This window comes from Heteronotia binoei, chromosome 2, assembly GCF_032191835.1.
Source record: "Heteronotia binoei isolate CCM8104 ecotype False Entrance Well chromosome 2, APGP_CSIRO_Hbin_v1, whole genome shotgun sequence".
Taxonomy (NCBI): Eukaryota; Metazoa; Chordata; class Lepidosauria; order Squamata; family Gekkonidae; genus Heteronotia; species Heteronotia binoei.
In genome coordinates, this window is record NC_083224.1 from 23135750 (window position 1) to 23148754 (window position 13005).

The window sequence follows — 13005 nt, forward strand, 5'->3', positions numbered from 1 at the left end:
TCCTTTACCTTCCTCCCCCACAACAGACACCCTGTGAGGTGGGTGGGGCTGAGAGGGCTCTCACAGCAGCTGCCCTTTCAAAGACAACTTCTGCCAGAGTGATGGCAAACCCAAGGCCATTCCAGCAGGTGCAAGTGGAGGAGTGGGGAATCAAACCCGGTTCTCCCAGATAAGAGTCTGCACATTTAACCACTACACCAAACTGGCTCTCCAGACAGGAGGAGCTGGTTTTCAGCTTTTGCAAAATACATGTTTTCTGGGGATCTAACTAGGATCTAACCAAGTGAATCCCACAGTTCAGAGGGAGGCCACCATGGTTTTTGAAAGAGGTGCCATTTGTTAGAGGGCCTAGTAATGACCACAGAGAAAAGCAACTTTGCAGTGTAGGGCCACCTTTCTCTAAGGTCAGCTGTATTTTCTTGCTATTTCTGGGCCATTCTCTACACCTTAGCTGGGCTTGTCAATTGTCTAATGAGGGGTGGGGAACCTTTTTTCTGCTAAGGGCCATTTGGATATTTATAACATCATTCGCGGCCCATACAAAATTATCAACTTAAAAAACAGTGTTCTGCCAAAGAAGAATGATTCAGGCTGGCAAAATTAATGCAAATAATTGTTTTTCTATTTGAAATCATGTGGGGAAAGCCTAATTTGGCACACACACATACACACGGCCTGCCACCTTAGGCAAATGCCTAGGTCCAGGGCTTTTTTTGTATAAAAGACCAGCAGGAACCCAAGGAGGCCGCTGCGCAGCACAGCTGGGCCCCACATCCTTGCTGGCCAGCCAGGCCCCAGAGAGGCTGCCGCATAGCTCGGCTCAGCCCAGCAATCCCTGAAAGCCAGACTAAGTGATCTTGAGGCCTGTAAACTGCCCTCAGGCTGGACGTTCCCCACCCCTAGTCTAATGCACAGCAGTTTCTGAATCCTCCCAGAATTTCTGCCTTCCTAGAAGCATCAAGGCAGCCTGTCTCTCTGGAAAGAAGTGTATCTTATTGTCAGCGAGAGATGGCCAAAAGACTGACTTATGGGGTCTCAAAGTCATTCACCCGTTCCAGTTCAGCAACTGTGCTTCAACTGATAACTTGTCTCTGTATTTATTGGGCTGAGTCAGTGGGAATCTGTTCAACAGCAGACAATTCCACCCTCTTGGGGTGAGGACTGATCCTCCTCACTGCAACAGAGGATGCTGTGTGGTTTGGCTTAAGCCTTAGGTGGCAGTGTTAACTGGTAGGACTGCCTGCTGCAGGTCACCCTTACAAGCCAAATCAGCTCCAAGGAAAGCCCTCAGACCCATCTCCATCTAAAAGCAATGTCTGAAGGCACGCATTGAAGAAGAATGAAGGAAAGGGTGGATGTGCCTTTGGTCTCATCTAGCTGCACTGTTCTGGAAGGGATGGAACCATGGTCAAGATCCAAGCCCACAATCCTAACCACTCTATGGGGGATGGGTCTTTCCAGATTACAGTCAGAGTGGATGGCCATAATCCCATCTAGGGAAGGAGATGCTGTAAAGGCTGATAACGAAGAACTTAGAATCTGGCTTTTTCCAGGGTCATTTGGAGGGCCTCTCAGCCCTACCTTGGCCTCAGGACAAGACAACTTCTCTGGCTTGGGTGATGGCCACAAAGCTGGCCTCAGCTGTCCTGGATCAGTGGGGTGGCTTGTATCGCTCTACCTGGCCATGCAGAATTTTAAAAAAACCCCAAAACCTAAAATAAAACATGCTTAAAGTATTAGTACTCTTCAATATTGTGGTCAGTATCAAAGCAAGCTTCCCCCTCCCCCCTCTACTTCTTGTTGTAAAAGCTGAGGACTGAGAAATTAGGATCTGGCTTTTCCAGAGTTTTCAGAGGGCCTCTCAGACCTGCCTTGGCCTCAGGACAAGACAACTTCTCTGGCTTGGGTGATGGCCACAAAGCTGGCCTCAGCTGTCCTGGATCAGTGGGGTGGCTTGTATCGCTCTACCTGGCCATGCTGAACAACATTTTCACGGCCACCCCAACTACTGAATGCACCGAGTGGTGGCCAATTCACTGCACTGGCCTCACAAACAGATATTGCATTATCCCAATGGCAGCGGTTTACACCTTTGGCACCTATGAAAGATCCTTACCCAGAAAAGCCACGCTTTCATAGGTCTCCAGCATGACTTCTTTGTAGAGAGCTTTTTGGCCTGGATGCAGCAGGGCCCACTCCGCCTTGGTGAAATACACGGCCACCTCCTCAAAGGAAAATGGGGACTGAAAGAAAAAGCAGATTCCCTCATCAGAGATCTTGCCAGGTAGAGACCTCAACAGGGGTACTTTCTGAGGGTGTAGGAAGTAGAGTATGGTATGTGCAAGGCCAGTGCCATTCAGAGTCTTTCTTCTTAAGACAGCAGGAGTAAACGCTTCCCTGAGAAAGGAGTGAAGGCCCTGACCATCCCATTCATCCCCACTTACCTGGACCAGAGATTGAGCAACCATTCCCACTTCTTTGCAAAGAAAACAGCTCGACAACATCTCTTCACTGCCTGCAAGGGAGACAAAATTGGAAGGAAGAATTTAAAACTCAAATTCCTATTTGCTTTGCTTCTCTGAATCCTGCTTTTATGCATCCCCATTCCCAGGCTCTGAAACCTTGTCTTCTTTACACTCAGTAAGATTTGTAATAATTTTAACAAACTGTGGCAGAAGGAAAATAAAAGCACCAGGTGCCCATGAGCTTTGGGGTTTATAAATGCTGTCAACACATTTCACACTTGATATGTGCCCTGTGAACCTTCCAGCTCAAGTAGTTGCAGGATCAGACCAAAACTTGGGCAGGACCTTCTTCCACCTGCTGGGCCTTCTTACCCATTCTGGAGTCTGGAATGGTAGGAGAAAAAGAGGCAACTGGAAATCACATGGCATGACATGTCACCATCACATCCAGCTTAAAACCCATGTGGTTTTAGCACATCAGCTAACACTCTGGGGAACTGCCAATGTGTTTCCAGAATGTCCGCTGATGCTCTGACTTCACATCCAGGTATTTGGCCAAACAAGACATGAAAATGGCACCTTGTCTAACCCATGCTCCACTCTCAAGCCTCATAGGGGCTCCAGACCATGGACTGGCAACCCTCTTTCTCACTGAGGCCCCCCAAATGCTCCCAAAAAGTCTTTAAATTGGGACACAGAGCCTAAATTACTGGCCTCTGGCAATTTTTTTTTTTAAGACTTGCTGCCCCAGAACAGGGTGTGTGTGTGTAAAGTGCTGTCAAGTCATAGCTGACTCATGGTGACTCCAGTTCTATAAGGCAAGAGACATTTAGCGGCAGTATGCCTCTGCAGAGAAACCTTGAATTTCTTGATTTCAAAAAGTTTTATTAATTTCGAGAAAAGACAGGGATGGGGAATGGGGGAAAAAAGAAACACAATACATTTTGGTATTATTTTGCATAGGAATACTTTCAAAAAGCTTAATTCTACAATAATTTCTTTGCACAAATTGCCTCCTATTATTTTGTCTCAACTGCACTGAGTCCATTTTCAAATTTTATAGTACACACCTTTTGTTAAAATTATCTAGTAATTTTGACAATTCCAGTAAAAATAAATTTTATAATATAAAATACAGGAAAAAGGGAAGAAAAAAGTTCACATCAGAGAATCTTAAAAGTCTTGATTATCTAACCAGGCATAGAATTTCATCCAATATTTTCTTGCTTCTTCTTTAGATTTCCCAGCCAACAGCTGGGATAAGAAGTCCAACTCTGCTGTTTCCAGAACTTTTCCCACTAGATCCATTTTCGTGGGGATTTCATGAGATTTCCATCTCTGCGCCAAAAGGATCCTAGCTGCTGTATTAAAGTTCACCAACAAGTGTCTCATCTCTTTGAAATAGTCCTCAGGGAATATATTCAATAAAATGAATCTGTGTCTTCATGATCTTTTGTAGCATTTCATGCACCATTTTCCAATAGTCTTTCACGATCTCATATGTCCACCACATATGGTAAAAGGAACCAATCTGTTTAGTACATTTCCAACACTTATTGGACATATTAATATAAATCTTACACAGTTTCTGTGGCGTCAGATACCATCTATAAAACATATTATATAAGTTTTCTTTGAAAGTTACTGACCTAGTCAATTTGACATTAAGTTTCCACAATCTCTCCCAATCATCTAATGCAATATTGTAGCCAAAGTTTTTTGCCCATTGAACCATACAGTCCTTTACAAGTTCATCTTGTGTCTTCATTTGAAGTAGATATGCATATAATTTGGAAATTAACTTTTCTTATGGACCCAACAAAATTTTATCAAATACATATTGCTCTGTATTAAAACCTGTCACCTTGTCTTTGGCATATCTAGATTCAACTTGCGTTCTCAACCACCAGTTCATTTTAATAGCTCTAATAAAGATGAATATTCTACCAAGATTATTATTCTTGTTTCAAACTATTCAAATATTTTTGAACAGTGGATTTTTTCAAGAACTGAACAGGATGGTTGCCAAATATGTTTGGCAAGGAACCTTGAATTTCTTTGCTGGTTTCCCAAGCCAAAAATTAAGCAGGGCTGACCATTCTTGGCTTCTAAGATCTGATGACCTTGGTTAGTCCAGGTCATGCTGCTCAGGAGAATGTAGAAGAAGAAGAATTGCAGATTTATACCCCGCCCTTCTCTCTGAATCAGAGACTCAGAGCAGCTTACAATCTCCCATATCATCTCCCCCCACAACAGACACCCTTGAGGTGGGTGGGGCTGATAGAACTCTCACAGCAGCTGCCCTTTCAAGGACAACCTCTGCCAGAGCTATGGCTGACCCAAGGCCATTCCAGCAGGTGCAAGTGGAGGAGTGGGGAATCAAACCCGGTTCTCCCAGATAAGAGTCCACACACTTGGGGAGGGACAGTGGCTCAGTGGTAGAGCATCTGCTTGGGAAGCAGAAGGTCCCAGGTTCAATCCCTGGCATCTCCAAAATAGGTGTGAAAAACCTCAGCTTGAGACCCTGGAGAGCCACTGCCAGTCTGAGAAGACAATACTGACTTTGATGGACCAAGGGTCTGATTCAGTATAAGGCAGCTTCATATATTCATATATGTTCACTTAAGCACTACACCAAACTGGCTCTCAAATGTAGAGGTGCACTGATTCACCTTGGCTAATGGCTGCACCCAGATTTGACCTCCTTTTCTTTTTGAGAGACCGTGTGTCTTTCTAATGGAAGGAAGCTGAGCTATAAATATTTTCATTAATGTAAATAAGAATGGGATTGCTCTCCATGAATCTACATACTTCCCCTTAAACTGAAGTGGCCATCACAACATTCTAGGGCACTTTCCCCCAGAACTCCATTCTATGTAGAAATATTTCTCTTTTCTTCAGTCCTGAAGCTTCTGCTCAACAACTTCACGTGTCCCAATCCCCTCTGGGCAAGATGTCCCCTTACCACTTGACAGGGCCTCTCGGGTATGCTCCTGGGCCTGTGTCCTCTGACCTTCCTCTGACGGAGCTCCTTCTGCCTCAGAAAACTTTCCTTCCATCTTAATGGATCCCCCCCACATCTGAAACAACAGCAAGGGAGAGGGGTAAGAGAAGGAATGGGATGGAGGGAAAGATACAAGAAACTTTAAAAATACAAAACTATTAGCAATCTATCTCGGATAAACTCTTTCCACCCTCCAGTAGCGCAAGATGCAGGGATGCTGCCGGCCTCCCCCCACCTCCATCTTCACCCACCGCTGACTGGCTGGTCCCGATTCCCCGGAGGCCGGCGAGAAAAGCCGCCTTGCAAGCCCTGCAGACCCCCCTCCCTCCAAGGCAGGCGCCCCCGGACCACCCCACCCCCACCTGGGGGCTGACAGAGGGAAACCCCGACAGAGAAGAACTTCACCTTTGGAATGGATTTAAAAGGGCCCCTGCCCCGAACACGAGGCGAGATCGCAATCCTTCTCTGCGGAGACTGAAAGGATCGACTGCGGAGGGGAACTTCCCAGGCTCTTCCGTGTCCTCCCCTCCCGCCCCTTTCCTTTTCCCGCCTCTCTAGCAAACAGCTCGGCTCTTTTAACCATTTCACGGCTGCAAAAAAAGCCCCGAGAAAAGCTCCCTGCCCTCCTCGGACCCCCCGCCCGCTCGCAAGACTGGGCTTCATTCATCCCGACTGCGGTCAGCGACGCCCTGCAATGCAGCTCAATGGGGCTGCTCGGGAGTCACCCCGCACGGGGTGGAGGAACCTCAGGCTGGATCAACCCCCAGTCTCAGGCAAAGGAGGCTGAGCAAGTGGCTCCCCCCAGTCCCTTCCTCGCCTGGCCTCCATCCTTCCTCCTCCACCGAGTAACGGCTGGGAAACTCCACGGGAGGAGGGGGCTAGACCCGATGGATAGCTTCAGTTGTGTGGGAAAACAACAAAGGCAAAAACATGTCAGAGTTGGAGAATGATGTCCATCATCCCAAGATAATAAATGCAGAGTCTGTTAACTGTTTTATTTCTCCTCAAGCATGAGTTAAACTAAGAACAAATTTTTCTTAAGGTTGTTTCTCTCCACCTAATTTATCACGTAGCATCCTATTATAAACAGTTTGCCAATACAAAAAAAGAATATATTAGAATACAGTGGGAGATGGGTTTAGCATATGTCATGAGATAACCAATATTATTTATTCCAGTATGTCAGTACAAAAAAGACATTATTCTGATACACTCTTCTAAAAGAGAAATACATTGCAATACAGTGGATGTGTAGCTCTACTTGGTGATAATGGGTTTAGTGTATGTAATGAGATAAGAAACGGATATCCTTGGTCAGTCCCAGGGAGGTATTTGCCACAAGTTTCATAATAACTTGTAATTCTGCAATTTCCCTTTCCATTCTGTTCTTGATGTTCCTTTGCAGTAAAACAGCTACTTTGAGGTCACCCATTGAATGCCCTGGAAGGCTGAAGTGTTCTACTGGCTTCTCAGGGTTTGTCTTGTTTGTCCTATGTAGAGAACTGAAGAGCATTGTTTGGCATTTAATAGCATATAGAATGCTGGAAGCTGAGCAAGTGAATGAGCCTGAGATAGTGTAATTAATGCTGTTAGGTCCAGCGTTGTCTGGGTGTATGTGGCTGGAAGAAGCAAACAAGTAAATGAACTAAGCTGAACAACCACAAATACTAGGAACATATAAATTCATGAGTTACTTATATATTAATGAATCATCAAAACACTGCATAGTTATACATTAAAAAGTCTAAACAACCAACACAGGTAAGCTATAACAACAAGGAATTCCAACTCCAAAACATAGACAATTTATCTAGGAGTCCATAGGTGTACAGAGGCTATAGCCTGAAATTACAATTTTCCAAGAAGACCAGGAGATGGATGCAGATAGCGCCAAGTCCTTTTTGCCCAATGATTGTTTCCATGTTCAAAATAAAGATCTTTTTCAAGGGCTGGGAATATTCACTTCTGAAGATTAATAGCCTGGAAGAGGGAAGCCTTCACAATTACATACAGGCTGAAATCAGCACCTTATCCAGTCATCAACACCTTGTCCTCTCCTCCCCCTGCCACCCCCCAGATGCCCTAATTTGTAGGTATAGGTGAGCTCTTTGGTAGGGTTGGCATTGGCAGACTCCAGGTGGAGACAACAGAGATCAGTTCCCCTCCGGAGAAGATGGTTGCTTTGGAAGGTTTGCTCTCTGACATGATGTTTTGCTGAGTTCTGTTCCCTCCCCAAACCCCACCCTGCCCAGGCTGTACCACCCGGAATCTCCAGAAATTTCCCAACCTTGAGTTTATACTCTGGAGAACCCAGGAAATCTTCTTGGCCTTGAATAGGGCTGGCCAAACTACAGTTTGGGACCACATGTGGTTCATTCACACATATTGTGTGGCTCTCCAAGCCACCCCCCCCCCACACCCAATCAGCTGGCCTGGTTAAAGCATTTATCTCTTTATATCACTTTTCCATTGCAAGCCAGCCCATGGCTTGGAGAATGCATGTAAAGTTAATTTCTTTCCACCTGTCCCTCCCTTCCTCCCATCTGTCTTCCTTCCTTCTCAAGCATCTGATGTTTATTCTATGCAGCTCTTACGTTAAGCAAGTTTAGCCACCCCTGCTCAATCCTGTCCCCCTTTAGTCATCCTCTTTCTAAACAGAAAAGTCCCAGACTCTTCACCCTTTCCTCATGGGGAAGGGGCTCCAACCTCCTATCTGCCTTGAGTATTGGTGAGGAAGGGACCCCAAGTGGCTTACACATCCTTCTCCTTCCCTCCGTTTTAAAGTAACAACAACCCTGTGAGGTAGGTGAAGCTGAGAGGGTGTGACTGGCCCAAGGTCACTCACTGAAGTTTCGAGGAAGAGGGGAGATTTGAATCTGGGTCTCCCAGATCCCAGTCCGACACCCCTACACCACGCGTTGCTCCCTTTCATTTTCGTGCTATACATTTTTAGTTTGAAGAACTTTCAAAAAGCATTTTACTCACTCTAAAAGAAATATTTCATAGGTTTTATTTTCAGTGCTCCCTCAAATGTTCCAAAAATAATCAGGGAGAAAAAGACAGAACCACCACCCCCTTAAATTTCCTGCTATTCAAAAAGTCATTGCAAACTGAGGAAAGGTTTCTTGGCATTCTCTGCTTACATAAACAGGCATAACCTTCTTGATCTCAAAGACACTTAAGCTGGTGTAGGATATAGATTCAGAACTGCTATAGAACATGGACCGAGTGCCAAATAGAGTTGCACTAATCCTGATCATGGAACTTATTTGCACCAACCGGCCTTAACAGTTATAACTAAACCATTACATTCAAAGTATTATGTTTGCATAACTTGCCTTAAAGTATATAGTGCCTTTTCTCTCTGTTCTAGGCTTGAAGTGGTCTGAGGAACAACGGCTTCCATTGGAAGTCTTTGCTAAGCATAATAGATATGAAAGAATCTTCTTTAGCAAAAGCTTGTTATCTCCATTTGTTCTGTAAACATCTTTTGGTGGAACGTAAGCTATCTTTTCTACCTCCGGGAGCCTCCAGGAGCCTATCTCTCAGAGCAGAAGCTCTGCTTGTACACATTCTGGAATTGGGCCAGGGGGCCTACACTGGAGACCAACAGGAAAGGGGTAAAACCACAGATATGAGGATATGAACAAGTGAGACTTGGAGGTCCTGATTACAAAACCCCGAGTAGTATCAATTCATCTCTTGCTTCTAAATCTGGAGATGTGATTTGTTTGGCCAATGAATGTAATCAGTATCAGAAGCGAAGAACGATGTAGCCAATCTGTAAGTTGGCCTTTGTTTACAGAAAGGTATAAATACCTATGACTATGGAGAAGATGGCAGAAGGAAAAAGGAGGAAGGATGCAGGAAGGGTGAAAGATTGGTTTCCTTCCCACATTAATGTGAAGATAATAAAAGACCTGCAAATCTCTCTCTTTACACCTCTATTGCTTTGTCTCTTAATTGGGAGAAAAGGGAACTTTGGCGTATACAACATTGGTGAAGGAAAGAACACTCCAACAAGTTTCAGTGTCCTTTCTTATTCATTTGCTGTGTGCATCGAGTACCATCCAGTTGCTTCTGATTTATAGTCACCCTCTGAATTAACATTCTTGGCTTCTAAGATCTGATGACCTTTGTTAGTCTGGGCCATGCTGGTCAGGAGAACGTGGAGGTTTCACTGATTCACCTTGGCTAATGGCTGCACCCAGATTTGTCCTCCTTTTCTCTTTTGAGAGACCTTGTGTCTTTCTAATGTAAAGAAGCTGAGATATGCATGTTTTCATTAATGTAGATAAGAATGGAATTTTTCTCCACGAATCTGAATATTTCCCCTAAAACTACAGTGGGCATCATAACATCCTAGGGCACTTTTCCCCAGAACTCCCATCTATATAGAAGTATTTCCCTTTTCTCCTGGCCTGGAGCTTCTGCTCAACAACAACATTATGTGCCCCAATCCCCTCTGGGCAGGAGGCCCCCTTACCACTTGACAGGGCATCTTGGGCATGCTCCTGAGGCTGCACCCTCTGACCTTCCTCTGACGGAGCTCCTTCTGCCTCAGAGAACTTTACTTCCACCTCCATGGATCCTCCCCACTTCTGAAACAACAGCAAGGGAGAGAGGTAAAAAAGGGAATGGAACAGGGGGCAGAGATGTATCCAGACTCACTCCCAGACTCCTCATCCCTGACTCCACCATCGGAGCTGCTATAACCACAGGGGAAGAAACAGGGTTGGGTTTTCTTCCCAGCCTATTAAACTATCTAGAACTTGAAATATCTAAGAAAAGATAGGAACAAAACACTGAAACATTATAAAAAATGAGAGATGAAAGGAGGACAAAGTGCTTTCAAGAAGAATCTTTTGAACAAGAAGGTATAGTTTTTGATAGTAAAGCTGCACTGAGAACAACTGAGATAAATAAATCACCAGAAGTTGAAGGGATATCAATAAAGCCATAGAAAAGGAGTCCATCAAAATCTCAATAAGAATCTGCCAACAAAGATGGAAAACAAAACAATAGCCCACAGGCTGGAAACACTCGCTTTACATCCCAATTCTGAAAAATGGAGACGTCAAAGACTGTAGCGACTATCATACGATTGGATTAATTCCTCATGCAAATCAAGTGATGCTAAACATTTTACAACAAGGACTGTTGTCATATATTGAAAGAAAAATGCCAGATATTCCGTTCCAGGTGGAATCACAAAAAGAAGAGGCAATTGAGATCATATCGCAAATTGATTCTTTGTGGTTGTCATGATCCTGGGCCTAGTGAGGCCTGCAGGTCCCAGGGAAGCCTGCCTAGGAGTTACTGGGAAAAGCCTACCTTTCCGAGGATCCCTCCTGTCCCTTTGATTGGGTGGTAAGATTTCAGCAGGAAACTAACCCGGAGAGGGGTGGGGCCTGGGAGGAGAACATAAAAGGGCCAAGCCCAGGCAGGGTGTGTTCTTTTCCTGGAAGGCTGAGCTGGAGGCAGGCTATAGCAAGGAAAAGGTCCCTCACACAAGGGAAGTGGTGAGTGCTGGTTCGTAGCATAGGGACTGTATAGTTAAACGTGTTAGGGCATTTGTTTCTTTCCCTTCATCCCTTTTACTGTTTAACGCGCCTTGTTTGTTATATTACACTGACTGATCTTTCAAATAAACTTTTTTCCCCCATTGTTCAGTCTGCCTGGTCCTCATGCCTATTATTTGGCCTCAGCTAAAGGAGGTCTAAAGGACTTGGGAGGGTACTCTGGGCCTTCTCAAGGGGGAACTTTAACCCAGAGTGGTGGCAGCATGACATTATGAGAAGACAAGAGTCATAGGAAAAGACAATAATGCTATGAAAAGTTGAAAGCAGCAGGGAAAAAGGAAGACCAAACATGAAGCATTGACTCAATCAAGGAAGCCACAGTTGTCTGTCAGCAAGATCCAAACAAGGCTTTTAACAAGAAGACTTCATAAGGTTGCCATAGGGTGGAAGTGGCTTGATGGCAGTTAACACACACAGAAATAGCTGGCAGGAAGCCTTAGGATAAAGGCATTGCTTGAATTGAGTGCGTGAAAGCCCCTCACCTGCTGTGCTGTGCCTGCCTCTTCTCCTCTGCCTGACTCAGGAGGAAACCTTCGGCCAGGGCCACTGCCTGGGAACTGGTCTCTGGTCCGCATCCTCTCACCCAGCCCTGCAATTCCTGAGGCAGGATGGCCAGGAACTGCTCCAGGATCACCAGGTCCACCATCTCCTTCTTGGTGCGCCTCTCTGGCTCCAGCCAGTCCTTACAAAGTCCATGGAGCCGGCTGCAAACCTCTCGGGGCCCATCAGCCTCGTGGTAACAGAACTGCTGGAAGCATCTGATGTGAACATCTGTAGTCAAAGTGTCCTGAATGATGACCTCTGGCACAGCTCTTTCCCAAAACTCAGCACCACTCCCTGCTTGGATGGGATGGGGACCTTTCCTCGATACCTTGCCAGCTCCAGGGCATTCTGGATCCTTCTCTTCCATCTCTTCCCTTTCTCTTTGGTTGCCTCTGACTCTGGAAAGACGCTCTTATTTACTTGGCTGTGAAGAGAGAGAGGGAAAGGTATCAGAAAAGCAGGAAGAGAAAGGGAACGGAGTTACATCACTGACCCTGGTGAAGAGACACCTAAAGATTACCCTGGTGGATCAAAAAGAGCATCCCTGTTACAGTTTGTGGATCAGGATTAATGTCCCTGTGTTATATTACATATAAAGTTTTTAAAAATATGTTTGTTTGATCCTTCAAGCAGCAAATACACCAATATTTGCCTTTTAAAAATGTGTTCTGGATGTTATGAGGTTAGCTACCAATTTCTGGGGATCAGTCTTTCAAGTGGGTACATATGAAGGTAGGCCGGAGCATTGGTAAGGGCTTAACCATCAGATGACGGACTATAATTAATGTAGATTCACATGGACAACCATGTTGGTTTGAAGCAAAGCTTGAGTCCAGTGGCACCTTTAAGACCAAAAAAGTTTTATTTAAGGTATAAGCTTTCACGTGCAAGCATGGCTACCCACCTGAATGTATCTTCATGGAAGGCACCACATCAAGCCACATGGAATGGGACTCCATCAGTCTTACAAAGAAATTTGCACAGGTACACACTGATATTTCCTTTCTTACACAATGCAAAAGTCTAGACTTTTTTTTTTTTGCTCAACATGGCAAAAACAGAACATATAATGAGGGTATGAAGTTCCAACCTAGGATGAACAAAAGTGGTAGTACATATACTCCGAGTTTCTTTAAATGAAACTAAGTCCTCCGGGCCAGATGAACTGCATTCAAGGGTTCTAAAAGAGCTTCCAATGTAATTTCTGAGCCTCTGGCTATTATTGTGAATTCACAATTATTATTGTGAATTCTTGGACAGCAGGAGAGGTGCTCGAAGACTGTTGTCCCCATCTTCAAGGAGGGGAAAAAGGAGGATCCGGGTAACTACCGAACCATCAGCTTTATGTCTATCCCTGGAAAAGTTTTAGAACAAATCATCAAACAGCCAGTCCTGGAACATTTAGAAAGGA

General features: G+C 44.9%; 1 protein-coding gene across 2 annotated transcripts in view; it reads right to left on the minus strand.

The window, feature by feature from the left end:
• LOC132566037 (oocyte zinc finger protein XlCOF6-like) overlaps positions 1 to 10067 on the minus strand; it is a 191691-nt gene extending 181624 nt beyond the window's left edge. For both annotated transcript variants that reach the window (XM_060230700.1, XM_060230699.1), the window contains exon 1: positions 9956 to 10067. In XM_060230700.1, the coding sequence (XP_060086683.1) occupies positions 9956 to 10055 (100 nt within the window). In that variant the 5' untranslated portion in view covers positions 10056 to 10067. The remainder of the gene's footprint in view (positions 1 to 9955) is intronic.
• Positions 10068 to 13005: the final 2938 nt, after the last annotated feature.